The following is a 14,524-nucleotide window of genomic DNA, read 5'->3' on the forward strand; positions in this document are numbered from 1 at the left end:
TTGCTCTAACGGTGATTTTCACTTTGAACTGAGTCGAGTGGAGCAAGCCATAAGCCGTGGAATATGGTTTGTGGCAGTCACCGACTTTTTAACATCGAATGGGGTTGAGCATTGGGAGCGGTTCTCTGAAGAAGGCTGTAGTAGAAAGGACCTAAGCGCTTTTGAGGGTGTTTCGAAGGCGTAATAAGGCGTTTCTCGGTTTATATGCTCGAAAACTGGCAGGGTTGAAGTGCTTTACATTCGTAGCGCGTTATCGAAAATTTGTCGCCATCCCGCCCTGCGGAAGTGGATGTCCAGCAAAGCTGTTATAAACCATTACAAATAGTGATGGAGGACGGTATAAAGTGTTTTTCGTCGTCTGAGCGGTTTTGTCGGTTTCGCTCGGCTCGTGTCACTAGATAAGGATACAGAGTATCCGCACTCTTTCCTCCTTTTGTTCCGTGCCGCCCCCATGATCATTGGCCAGTTCGCATTACGCGACATTTGTTTACACTGCGATGGTTCATGGGCGCCGCCGTTTTCTTGTTTTTGCGTTTTAGTCGACCAACTCTGGTAGGCTTAGCTTGTCCTCCCTGCTCTGCGGCTGCACGCGACTGACGTCGTTCCGAATGCGAATAAAAGATAGCGCGTGTAACAACATTTCTGCAGCAGCAGTGCATCCAAAGATGCGGCAAATGCTGGGTCCTGCCTAGCCTGACGCATGTGCTCGGCGTATTGGGCAAGAACTGCTCTGTTTAGTGACACTAGACCTGCCTAGCCGTCAAAGCTGCAAACAACCTTTACCAGGAACACATCTGGGGGTTATCATATCCGTAATGCGGTTTCGAGGCTTGTTTTGTGGTTTCCTTAAACGAATTCTGAGCTGTATGGTGTATGCCAGATTAGCCTGGCGTATGCGCTCGGTGTCTTAGGACTGGGCGCCTTGGCGTTTTTTCCCACGGAGGTCGCTTTTGCACACGGAGATGAAACCGTCGGGAGGTAGAGGTATACAGCTTTGGTGCAAAAAACCTGATTGTAGTTGCGCCGGCATGATTGCTCACGCTCAGTACGGATTCGAAAGTGACTGCGCACGAGCAGTTATTTTGACCTAACTACGGTGACAATTTGGGGCAACGTGGCGCTGTGAATTTGTTAAAGCGATTTGGCTACGACGCAGTACTGGAAGAAATGTCCTTAATTTTGTCACTTTTGTTGTTGACTGGAAAGACAAGGAACATTGCAGAGTATATTTACCCCCCCCCCCCAACACACACACACACACACACACACACACACACACACACACACACACACACACACACACACACACACACACACACACACACACACACACACACACACACACACACACACACACACACAAATGGATGTAGCTTGCGAAGATTACAAATCTCGGATGTATAACAGGAACGCTGTATAAAATTTCCGAAACTGCGAACGATGCTATAAGCGAATTAACAATAAATGGATCAGCCTATTCGTAAAACCAGGGTTCAAACTTGGGTCTTAATACGCTGATGAAACGCCTGCCTTCGAACCACGCCGTACAGAAGCGCTGGAAGATTAAAAATGGTGTGGGTTTTATAGTGCGCGACCGAGACTACCACACGTATACAGCCTTCAACGGACAAACGGGCACTGCGCCCTGGGTTCTAGCGTGCGATCCCATGCTTGGTAGCGCAACACTAATGCCTTAGAGCAGCCATGCAGTGGCAGTGGTGCAGACTTGTAGAGAGCAAGACGTACGCTTTCCCCGATGATGACTCGTCGAGCGCAGTCGGTTGCGTTGCTGGTGCAGAAGTTCTCGTGGAGGCACCAGTTGCAGGGCCACGAGCTCATCACGCAAGACTTGCATCTGCAAGAGAGGCACGGTTTATTTGTTTTCTTGATGAAGCGCTTTTGTGGTGCGAAATCACACAGCTCAACCAGAGGCCGCAGTATACATTCGAGAGATACAAAGGCGACCCTTTCTTATACTGCGTTGGTGATCACGTAACTGAATTCGCTAAAAAGCACCACTGTTCTTTTTTATTTTAATTTCCTATTTTCTGTGCGTGGTTTGTTAAACATTAGTCTTCTCGCCACCCGAGGCATTCACCCACATTCTGCACGCCTTTGCTCCCTTTTATTGAGGAGGTCGTGCAATTATGTTCCGCTACGGAGGGAACTGACCTAAAACATATAAGCCTAACAGAACATATAAGAATGTTTTGTTAGACTTTCTTGTAAAAAATATTCGTCGGAAAAAAAATTGAGGATGGTGCTACCGGACGCGCGGTTGGGTCATTGTTCGATGTTATACAGGGCATGTTAGAGATACAGGGGAGCGAGTGTTGATAGGGCCCTGTGGAATGAATGTGGTGGTGTTCTGCCTCACAAACAATAGGATAGCAACGCCAGCATGCTGATGGCTTTCCATGATCAGAAGGGTTTTCGGCCACCATGCCGTCATCGTCATCATCATCGTCGTCATCGTCATCATCATAATAATCCTCATCATCATCGTCGTCGTCGTTCTCATCATCACTTTTATATTTATGTCAACTACAGAAAGAAGGCCTCCCCGATGGACTTCCAATAAGTACTATATGGCGATGCGCAAACTCGTTATTCGCCCTAAAGCTATCTTATTTTATCCCTACATCAATTCACTTGCCTACCCCAACTTCTAGTCTCGGCTCTCTCTGTAGCGCTATATGACTAAGATTAAAACTGACTCAGCCTTGTGTTCATGCGGAATAGAACTGACATCAGTTTGGACGAAACGCAAGAACACGTACGTCTTGTGAACGGTGCAGTCAAAGAAGACGAACTCTCGGTGGATGAAGTCGGTGTCAGTCTCGCTTGAACGCACCGCCAAGTCCACAATAACGTGATCTGTTAAGACGAAAGAGAAAAACGTGGTGAGAATGGGGAAAAGTCATTGACAGAAAACAAAACCGTATAAATTTATCATTCCGGTTCCTTTTAAAGTTTAAAGGGACCCTGCAACACTTTTTTCAACTTTTTTTGAAATCTTAAATGCTTGCAGGACGCAGTCATCCAACACACCCAGTTCGTAGATTAGGGGTTCCCAAATTACCTCAGCCATAAATTACTGCTCTATGCCCATCAGATAACTTATAAACTCACTCAAAAGATTTTTCTCTCTTTCCCGGTCTGGACGTTCTTCGACGGCTCGAATTACGTCACTGAGGCAACGTAGCGGCTGTTGGCCGGTTTTCCTTCAGTTGCAGCAATGAACGCTCTTCGATAGAAGCTAAAAAAAAGCCACAAAAACAAAGCAGAAACGGAAGGCGTATCTGGTGCGACGAGCAAATCGCGCAGTGCCGCTCTGTGCTGGCGATAACTATAGCTTTCGCAGTGGCTCCAGACGCGAAGGAAAGAGTGGAAGCGCTTATCGAAAGTGTTGCCGGCTCCCTTTAAACATTTTCCGGTTTCAGTGCAACAGCGAGCTTAACCAATGCTGTGAAATCCAGGCATTTTAACATAGCTTTTGACCCTTCGTTGCAAGCCTTCTGTGTAGAAAGAATGAAATTGGCTCTGGTTTGTACAAATTTTTGTGGTCGGTTTACTACCTGGGGATTTCGTATTCGGAAGGCATGTTTTGTCTTCGTATTCTTTTCGCCCTTATTGAAAGTATTGGTATCTGCCTCCAACGTTGTCCAAGAAATAAGCCTCCAAGCCCGTAATTCAATGTTTGAGTAAAGACATCATGTCTGTTAATAATGTCTGACAGATGCCGTAAGAGGAAGTGGGAGTGATAGGGGAGCGCCTGGTACATCTGAACTGAGCCCGTTGTAGGAGCAAACGGGGAGGAATAACCGATTTAAACATCTAAAGTGAAGAAGTGGAGCCCAAGTCCCGAGTGATGTTCCATGCTGTTCCAACGTACCTTTTCCGTGTGCGATGGGTGGTCTGGCGGCGACTAGCGGAGACATACAGGCAAGTCCTAGATGTGTGACCCGAGCCTGGATCGGGGCACTGCTCCCGTAGACACAGAGATAGTGGGCTCCGTAGGGCAGCTGGGGAAGCTGGTTGATGACTAGGTCCACCTGCAGTTGACAGCGGTAGGCAGTTATGTCAAAGGACCGAATAAAGTCGCGCAGTTTAGCTCTAACAAACACGATTATTGGTCCAAATAGAAGCATTTATTCATAGGCACGAATCATTTGGAAGCATCGTAGTTTTCAAATGTTTAGAACTTATCGGGCAAGAATCCAGCCCATTGCTGTGGGTGTCTGGAATAGCATCGATAGACAGAAAGTGACATCATTATTGAAGTGACTTCTTACCGAAAATGGGACATCATAACTGGAATTCACGAATACATTTCTTTCAACTAATTAGCGATATTTCATTACAATGTCCGACAGCATAGATGAACTCGGCCTTCAACACTCAAGCCAACTAGCCAACTTCCAAATCCAGCCAACAAACACATCATGCACAGCAACAATATTTCGTACTTTCGTGCAGCGGGGTGGCTCATCATAGTTATGACCGCGTTGCGGACCCGGCGCACCCAAGCTCGGACGTCGGCGCTAACTAGCGCGTTCGTCGGTATCGGTTCGCTCCACGTGTCAATCCGCATTGAATACAGCGGTTCATCAACCCTGCGTGAACTGTGCCCCTTCACCTCTGAGTGACTTCTGCGGAAACGAGCAGGCGAGGCCGGGAACGCGACTTCCTGAGCCATCCCCGAACGGGTGATTCTGAGGAAACGGCAGAGACGGCTTCGGAAGCTCAGGCCGATAAATCTGTAATCCGCGAGCCTCGAGAGTCAAGCCCGCGGGCGCGCGTCGGCCTTGGAAAAAAGGGTCTTCTCGTACCGGTGGCACCATCGCCTGCTCTCCCTCGTGGTCGCGTGGGCAAGAAACCAGAACGGCTTCTCGCGATGGCGGTGCCGATGTGCGTGAGATTCTGGGTCTGTGATTGGACCAGATATTTGGGAGTTGAATTCCATAGGAGAACTCTAGGGACTTTGGCTTGAACGAAAAGGCGGTGCTGCGAGCCGCCGAGTGTTGCTTCTGTTGCTGTTGCTGGCACAGCATCCAAACCTGTACTCATTATGTAAATACATGTATAAAGTTTTTTCTCCTTCATCAACAAGCATCGGTCTCTTGATCAATGTCTCCGGTCACCAGTCGCGCTACCAAGATGGATTCGCGAACCCTGGAATCGCAACAACTGGTGAACGCGGTGAGATCTGGCCACCCAAGTCACAAGAGCATGCCTAACAATCATGCAGCACTTTCGCACAGCGTGGAGACTAATTACAAAAAAAATTTGGTTGATTCCTCTGTCATAGGAATCGCTAAAACACGAAAGTAAAATGTGCAGTGAAATTTGCGGCTGAGCGTGATTTGCGGGTCACGGCTGTCTTGTGGGTGTGCTTGGCGAGCGACGTCCTGCTCTCGGGTCGCTTCCGCAAAGGTGTCATTTTCGTGTTAAAATATAAAACCAGAAAACGAACAACCCTAAGTATAACGTAGTCTTCGGTTCTAAAGGTTGCTTCCCCGCAAGAAGACCTATGTTCAGGGGTGCACCCTTTGCAGGTAGCTGCCTTCCTTGTACCGGCGTCACTTCCGTGACGGATATGACGACACTCAAATGTTTGCGTACCCCGGAATAAAAACACTTTCGTGTTAAAAAAATCGTGTAGCACTTGCTCTTTCCGCTTAAACGGGAGAAAGCGAATACCATGACTCCTGACGAATACCTATGGATTTGGTACCGTTATTAATTGATTGATTTACATACCCTCAGTGCCCAAGGGCATTAGAGATGAGTTGTGGGTAGTTACAAAATATTTCAAAAAGTTACAGCAAGCAATAACACAATAACAGAATCAAAGCCCTCTCGCGAGAAAGACGGTTAAAACGCGAAGATATCCCCCATGCAATCTGAGTCAAAGTCAAAGTCCCAAATCCAAAGTGGCTGGACTTAGGAATGACGCAATCGGATAGACGTCGGCTACAAAACGCTGGGGATCCAGGCTCGATTCTGACCACGGGAAGCGTTTTTTGCTTGAGGCACTTGATGTGCCTTTGCTTATTATCATTAACGTTTTGCGAAACCCATTGTGTAAAGTTGGCTTTCCTGCAGTGCGTTCCGTCGCGACATCGAACGCCTTGAGTGAGGCATATAAAACTTCGCTTTAAAAACCAGCTTTTTACTCAAAGCGGCTAAGCTATGTATACCTAAACCACAACGTCTAAAGCGTGAACAGCATGGCGCGTTTTTCCACGTGATTCGTGCGGGTCGGCGTCGCGCGTGCGACTTTTTGACGGACGCGTCGACGACCCCGCGTGCGCGGCAGCTTCTGCCTGGTTCAGAAAATGACGCGCGTCGCGCTCGCGCGTGGCAGTGGGAGGAGACTGGCGACTTGCGCCAATGGGGTGGCGCGCACCTCATTGCGGCAGTTTCGAAGCGCTCGAGACAGCCGGCTGTCTCCAACAGACATGTTTAGGCTTACCGCCTTGGCAGATATTGCATGGGCGACATCACTAGCTGCGAGGATGATGTTTAATAGCACCATTTTCGCCCACATTACAAGCTCCTTTACCGCACAAGCAACCTCGTGCGTGCCTCTCAGAAGCGGTCGCTCGAGCTCCGGACACCACTTCGAGGCCGAAGCCGCCGCCATGTTGCCGCCGCCTGCAGCGCTTAGCCGCGCCGCGAGCAGCGTGCGGGTGGCTCCGCGACAGCGTTAGCGCGCCTGTGGCATGCGAAGCGCGTTGGCGCGATCAGAAAACGCTCCATGCGGTTCACGCTTAAGATTTCTGCAACAGCACGTGAGTGAAGAATCCACTCAATAGGGGCGCTTGGTGCATGGATTGTGAAAAGGCTTCGTGTGACAAGGTGAACCGCCTACTATGAGTCGGTGATCGACACGTGCTGACATGTAAGATAGATTGGTTTGTAACCGATCCTTTAAAAAATTAAAGCCGTTCCACTCGATGTGAAAGCTGTCGGAAGTGCAGCGCAGTGATTCGCCATAATGGGCTGTACCGCCGTTATCTGCTCACTGCCACCGCCCAATGCAATTCAAATTTCCCGCCTTCGCAGTGCTCGCGCGCCCCCTGCCTGAAACTGCGCAAGCGGGAGTTCTGTTCTTTCTGAGCTTGCTTTAATTTCGTATGCTGGAGCTGTTTTGCGTCATTTCGAATGCGCCATTTTTTTTTTCTTGCGCTGCTGGAGCCTTTCTGCGGCATTTCGAACGCCACATTTTCTTCTTGCCCGTGGAGCCTTTCTGCGCCATGTCGAACGCGCCATTGTTTTCTTGCGCGGCTGCTTTTTTGGCTTAAAAAACCAACCCAACGAGCGTTCCTAACTAAATGAACGCGGGCGCTGCCGGTTAATTACGCATATTGTTCCTCAAATGTACCTATAGTTTTCTTTGTGCTAAACAACGGGGAGATGTAGGACAAGCGCCAGAGGTTCACAAGTTTCGAACGCTTATGAACATATAAACCGCTTGGCTTTCGAAGCCTCTGGGTTACGCCGCGACGGCGGAACGGGGTGTGACCTTTCTTGGGTCCAGCGAGCGAGCTACGACGACAAGGCGAGCGTCTAAAGTGCTCTGCACTTAAGATTAAGTTGTCGTGTATTTTGTGGAACAAGCACTCACAAACGTGACATTTGCCTGCGCCGATCAAGTAGTGAAAACGATGTCCTTGCTTTCATGGTGATAACGCAAATTTGAAAGTATGAAGTGACATGACCGATTTAGAACGGCTTCTAGTTCATTGGTGAGGGTGCCATACAGATGCAAATTTTGAACGTACCAAAAACTTTATAAAGAATTAGTTATAAAGAATTAAAAAATTAAAGAATTCTACATCGTACTGTGAAAGGGCAGTCTGTATTTGAAGTCTGGAGTTTTAGCTTGTAATTACAGGCGTAAATTACAAACTCACCAGTACAGGTATAAATGGCCCGAGAATGCTCGCAAGCACCCCGCCCTGCACGTCAACACGACATGGCGCAGCGACTAACGTGCAAGCAGATCGTTACAAAATCCATGTCGTGTTTACGGGGCTCTACATCTAGCAGACTTCCGGCAGACTTAGAATTCCTACAGTTCCTATATGTAACTCTTGAGTAAGTCGTATAAATTTTAACCATTTGGAGTAAATAAGAAAGGCAGTTTTTCTCAGCGTTCCCGGCATCAGAGTGCGTTAACTCGCCGAATGTCCGGTACCATAGCGAAGCCGGTCCCTGGAAAACTGGGTCATTCCGCAATCCCCAATTTACCTCTACATGAATCACCATTGCAAACGTTTCGTGGCCAAACTTGACGTGCCAAGCATAGTCGTGGCTCACTTAATTACCCAGCATGCCTCTAGCGCTCCAAGTTTCGAAACTTCCGAGACACGCACGCCAAGACGCGCCTGAAACTTCGCACTCAGCGCAATTCAATAGCACGCAACATGACATACGGGGCGGACTTTACAGCGTTGCTCGCGGAGCGGGCGTGTCTGATCCACACTTGGCGCTAGGCTCTCGCGCGCTGATGTGTCGAGGCGCTAAGTGTAGGAGCCAACTTGAAGCGCACCGAACGTTTCCTACACTCGCAGAAAGCTTTGTGTAACGCGACGCCTTAGTGTGAGCGTAGAATTGGCTGGGCGAGCTAGGCGTGTCCGTTTCTTCAAAGTGTGCGACGATACTGGCATAAAAAATGTGCCGCCTCCCTCGTCTTCCCTATTATTTTTTGCCCAGCATCACGCATCCATGAGAGAGCGTGATCTTTCTTCGTCACTTGCTGCACGAGCTGCTGTCCGTTTCATTAAAGTCAAGCTGGCGTTTACCCTCTGGCTGGCCGCATAATGCACCGTGAACGTGAGGGACAGTAACTTGGTAGGAGAAAAAAAAAGCGGGAGGGTGTAGTCGCGGGCCGCACTGCAACGACACTGAGCGTTCGGCGAGCGCCGGCAGTGTCATCCTCATCTCCTGTGGCGGTGCCCGCTCTTTTCGTCGTCCAATCAAATTCGATTATGCACGCTCTTGCGAAACTGTCACTCCCAATTAAGACTGCTCCGTGGCCCAGCAGAGCGCGCACGGGTTGGGATGGAAGAGGAGGGGGGAGCGGCGTCCTCCGCCTGCTCAGCCGTGCCGCACTCGCGGCTGAGTGAACGTAGCGCGCGTGCTTCTCCTTCTTCTCATCCCCTGCTTTTTTGTCACGGCACGAGGTTGCCCCTGGCGTTCCATGCAACAGAATAGGGAACGAAGCTGAGAAGCGTGAAGGAGGGTCAGAGCGAAGGAGTTTGGGGAAGGGACGGGGTAATTCTTTCAATAAGAGACCCCTTGCGCGCTTGTCAGCGTCAGACACGCTTAAGTACCGACGCCCTGCATTGCGCGCACTGCTCAAGAGCCGTATCCTTGGCTGGACTGATTCATCTGCTCCAAAGCGCCCTTCAATTAAACACGCGCCTCTTGGCATTTACACGTTCATTTTATATCTATTACGTATCGATCTGCGCTCACCTAGCTATGGTAATTCTAAAAAAAAAATCACAATAGCTCATCACTGTATTTTCATCCTTATAGAAAAAAAGCAATAATCAATTGTTTATACACACGGAGCGGTATTTATTATACCGTTTATACACACAGAGCGGTATTTAAAGAAGCAGGTATTTAATACGAAAGTTCTGTTAGCCTATATGTGCTTATTTCGCGGGAAATTTGAGAAGGCGTTTCGTGATACATGGAGCCTCATCTATGAAGCCTCATCCGTGAAGCCTCCCGTGTTTTCCTGTGTATAACTCACTCGCGCGAAGGTTGATGCGCAGCAAACGAAAAGGGCTACAAGGGTATGCGACGGCCCCACGCCAGGCCAAACGCCGTGCTTTCGGGTTTATTGTCATCAACCGGTACCGACCGATCAACGTAAAATGAGTATGACGTTTCTTGGCATGTGGTTAGGCTCAATGTTAACGTTACCTAGCGTTTAGCCTAGGCATTAGCCTTTTGGTTTAATGTCACGGTTTGGGCTCTGAGTTTTCAGCTATGTACCCATTGAAAAACCAAGACACTGTGCTTATCGTACCACACGCTGCGGGTACCTTCTGACGTCATGGGAACTCAGTGCGAAATGCTAGGGTCCAACAGCATACTCTATAGGGTATGCAACTATATATATATATGTATTTATGCAACTATATGTATGCAACGGTAACTATGTATAGTTGCCTTTGTTGTTCAAGCAAACTGTTACATATCCGTAAAATAGCGCATACCCCCAACACGAGACCTTAAACCATGACGTTAGGTCTCAGCACAGGCGAATAACAGGCAGAAGCTATTGTTATTCAGACCACGTGTTGCATGCCCCCAGTGCGAAACATACCCGCAATGGTGGTCTGGACAATGCAAGACCTCAAAGCGTAACGTTAGGCCTAAACTCCACCGCAAAGTCAACCGTTGCAGCGGTTAGTCTAGCAGAGTACCTATTAGAGTCATGGTAGTACGTCCAGCTGCGCGTTCAGGCTTATATCATAGGACCTTAAAGCGAAGCTTTAGTCCTAAGCTCGCCCGCGTACCCGACAGTTTGGGCTGTCATTCTGGTGAAGTATTACATATTGGCAGGGAAGCTCATACCCCTAGCGGAGTATCGGAGAACGCTTAGTGACGAGATATGTATGCTGGTTTTGCGCGATATTCCGTGGTTGACGCAACGAATCCATCTGTCACTTTTTTTCGCAACAATGCAGCTCTCCTGAGGTTAAATCGGAATAAAAAAGAACGGTTGAAAGAAAGGAACAAAAGTAGCAATAAACCTTTCCTGGGGTTCCCGGGCGCACACTATGAATATAAAACCCCTCGAAAAGAAAACAAATTCGTCACGTTCCCTCCGAAGAGGCTCTACGTTAAAAATTCACCAGTTTCCGCACCTGCGTTTCCTCGTTCAATTGTGCCCCAAGCCGCATTCCCATCCTAACGAGCCCCGGAATTCCGGGGTGAACCTTATTTACTTTATTCCCCTTCCCTGCGGAGCGTCTCGCGGCTGAGGATTGAAACAGAGTGTTACCAAACAGGACGGGGCCCCCTTGTTTTTCTTTCGCCACCGTCGTGTTATTGGGTTTGAGCACCAACTCTCTGCGAGTGGTTCGAGCGAGGCTTTGTTTTTCCGCGGAAGGACCGGCAATCCGCACCTGGCACTCAACAAGTCCACCGAGCTGAGGCTGCTATAACAAGTGCCCGGGAAGACGAGAAAGCGCGTCCGCGTGGGCGTGTCAGAAAGGGAAGGTGAAAGTGGGAGAGGGAACGAAGAAAGAAAAGAAACCCGAGAAGGGAAGGCTGCGTTCCTTTCATTTGGCCAGGGGTCCCAAACCACTGTCATAACAGGCCTCAATTGAATTAGTAGCGAACAAGTCGACCCAGATAGGAAGAGGGAAACCAGCAAAGACGGAAAAGGGCAGGGGATGGGCACTGCGCGATCCTCTTTTACACGTCCGGACAAGGAGCTCTAGGGGATGGGAAAAAATTGAGAGAAGGGCGCCTAGCGAGGAAGCTCTGCTTGCGGTGCCGACGAACGCTGATGATAATCGGGGGAATATTTATGAGCTGGCGAGACGAAGGCGACAACAAAAGAAAGATATGTAAATGTTTCGACGAGCGAAACGAAGACCAAACCCGGGAGAAGAGCGAACGAACACGAACGCGGCGGGGTCTCCGCAGCCGACAGAGCTTTCGCAAAGAAAAATAAAATGAAAAGCAGGGGGACGAGGAGCCAGCCCAGAGGCACTCCACAAGGCGGCGGAGCTTGTGGGCGCTATACTAGTGGCTGACTGTGGTTTATCGGACCGCACGAGCGTGCAAGAGCGAAGCTGCATTCGTCGAGTCCTTAAATCAATTAATATGTTGATGCAGAGACCGAAAAAATGGCCCCGGGCAAGCTTAGTTGACTGAGCCGTGCGGCCACTTGAGCCGACTGCAGCTGTCGGTCGGGAAAAGAAGAGAGGCCTTTATCGTTTTCGCCGCCGCTTCCGTCTGACTTGGCTTGGCTTGGCTTGGCTTCCCTTTTATGCAGGGCCACGTTCTTCTACCTTATGTGTTCCTACATGAATGATTCTATATCGCGTGTACTACGCGGTGTGAGCTTTCCATTACACCGCGATTCTGGAAGTCCGCGCGTGCTGCTGTGTCTCTGCCTCCCCACTTCCGTGCAGTAAGCCGAGTATGCGAGGACATGTGTAAAGAGTAGTTTCCGTTCAGAATAGTTTGTACTAAGTCATTTTTTAGCTGATACCTTGCAGAAACGCTGGTACCGGAACATAACAAAGTTCAGCGCATTGTTTGATGAAAAACAGGTGCAGTCTATTTTGAACAAGCCCGTGCACCTAAGTGCGGCAGTAAGGTGCCAAGTCGGTTTTTTTCTTATCCGGATCAGCCCCGCCACGCGTACAGCTTCAAGCGTCCTGCATGTAATTAGGCAAGTATAGAGCGCGTCCGCTTTCGCCGTCGTCATTACTAAGAGTGTCTTGCTTTTGTTGAGACTTAGTCGTGTTTTGTTTCCCACGTCAAACACTCCGGTTCTCGGCGCGTTCCTTTGCGCCTAGTTTTTCTGGGCTTTCCGCTAACGCGATTTACCCCGCTCCACCTCCGGTGGCAGAAGAGAGATAGAGAGAGAGAGGCAGAGAGAGAGAGAAATAAAGGCTGCGACTACAGGAAGTGTGCCCGGATGTGAAGGGCTCTCATCCTAAGCCCGCACAGCGGCTGCTTCCATCAGCGGTGCGTTAACCGTGGTTCCTGTCCTGTTGCATGCTGGTGCTAACTGTGTAGGAGAGCGCGTTTAACTAGATGCGTGCGCGGCCTAAAGCTGCACTAATGAGAGTTCCTGGTCATGTAAGCAGGCGCTGACGCGATTCTTTCATGCCTGTCGCCTGATGATGAGTTTTATCGTGGAAGAGCGCTCAATTATGAGTCCAAAACAGAACCAAGGATTTTCAATTGAGCAAAAACGGTCCATTAATTTTCATCCCTCGCGTACTGAAGGAAATTCTAGAAAGCGAATTGTGAGCCCGTTTTGCATTTTTGTGTTGCAAAAAATAGGAGTGGTGCATGCCGTTATGGGAAATTAGATAAACACGAAATAATTTTAAATAGAAAATTTTGAAAATACTGGTGACTGCTAACCCGAGGAATGTTATTCCCCTCTCCCTGGTTTTGAAACGCAGTAATTTTGACTGAGTGGTTCCGAAAATTGCATTGCACTTCACAGGCGAAACTTCGAATCTCTCACAATTTAATTAGCTGTTTTATTGCCGCCAGAAGACAGTTTCACAAAATCCTTCAACTCTGCATCAAGAAATAAACGTTGTGTTTTCTTAACAGCCATGTATTTTTTCGGATAAATGCCCGACTTTTCTACACTTACGTAAATAAAAAAATACAAGCATTTTTCTTGCTAACGCTATTTCATCATTTGCTCTACCAGGTGAATAATTGTATATATGAATTGGTTGCTTAGCAGACTTAATTGTGCGGTTGGTGCCTCGAATGCTTACCTCAAAATTTGCCCTTTAGAAAGAGACCCTTCAAGACAGACCGAATTCTTGATAAATATGTATACAGCGAGTCCCAGATAACTATAGCGGGAATATACCTAAATTCGCTTTTGCGAACACCTACTGTATTTTAACGTAATCGAGGGAAGTTCTCTTCCGACTGAGTGTGAGGTTTTGTCTTAGCAAGACCCTGGTGCGAGTTAGTTGGTTCATAATATATTCAGGCAAATTAGAACAGCGCGAAATAAAAAGAAAACGAGACGAAAGACCAGGGATCGGAGACGAACACCGTGCAACGTCCTTTCCGCTAGGAGCTGTTTTCTGCGACAAACGGGTCTCACCATGGACATGGAGCTGTACGGCAGTTGCTCGGGTCTCACGGCCAGGAAATCGATGCACTTGTTGGAGCCGAGGGACAGCCAGCGAGCCGAGCTGCTCCGCTCGGCCAGGGACCCCGTGGCGTTCTGGCACTGAGCCTTCACTGTGCACCTGCCACGGGGAGAGAAAATGGACGCACGGTTAAACCTGGATGTAACCACCCTCTATGTAACGAATTCCAGGATCTAACGAAGTTTTTCAATTCCCCATTGTGAGCCCCGTTGAAGCCCATGTGTTTGGGACCTCTATGCAACGAAGGCGTTGCGACGGTTAACTTTGATGTAACGAACTCGTTAAGCTGATCAGTCATTGTTTTCTGCCCTTTTCTTTGGATAACCGACTGGAGATACTCTGATTAGTCATTATTTTTTGCCTCTTCTTAAAACATTGGCTGCAGAAATGCACTAATTTAGATCATTTCGCCCGCGTCGCAAGCTAACGTGCGTTTCCACGTGCGAGCGCGATGTTGGTTGGGTGCTAGGCCCGCCTGTCGGCGTGTAGTTGGGCATCTTCACTGCTATCTGTGTTGTCCCTTCGTGCAATGATGAGTTCTGCTTCCAGGAAAATAAAATTTTTGCCTTTTGAAGACAAACTTGCAATTTCAAATGCCATCTCCGCCGGCGACAACGGAA

The 14,524-nt window shown here is 48.7% G+C and overlaps 2 protein-coding genes across 3 annotated transcripts in view; one reads left to right on the plus strand and one right to left on the minus strand.

The window, feature by feature from the left end:
* Window positions 1–13,997, minus strand: part of LOC144152869 (plexin-B-like) — a 114,129-nt gene extending 100,132 nt beyond the window's left edge. Inside the window, exons 1-4 of the mRNA XM_077684383.1 lie at window positions 13,856–13,997; window positions 3,896–4,055; window positions 2,781–2,877; window positions 1,747–1,855 (exon numbers count right to left, since the gene is read on the minus strand). Coding sequence (XP_077540509.1) covers window positions 1,747–1,855; window positions 2,781–2,877; window positions 3,896–4,055; window positions 13,856–13,864 — 375 coding nt within the window. The 5' untranslated portion in view covers window positions 13,865–13,997. The remainder of the gene's footprint in view (window positions 1–1,746; window positions 1,856–2,780; window positions 2,878–3,895; window positions 4,056–13,855) is intronic.
* The window catches only part of LOC144152871 (uncharacterized), a 204,549-nt gene that overhangs the window by 50,580 nt on the left and 139,445 nt on the right, over window positions 1–14,524 (plus strand). The window lies entirely within an intron of this gene.

The sequence above is a fragment of the Haemaphysalis longicornis genome, unplaced genomic scaffold, assembly GCF_048455015.1.
Source record: "Haemaphysalis longicornis isolate Haplotype H1 unplaced genomic scaffold, Haemaphysalis longicornis Haplotype H1 scaffold_9, whole genome shotgun sequence".
NCBI lineage: Eukaryota > Metazoa > Arthropoda > Arachnida > Ixodida > Ixodidae > Haemaphysalis > Haemaphysalis longicornis.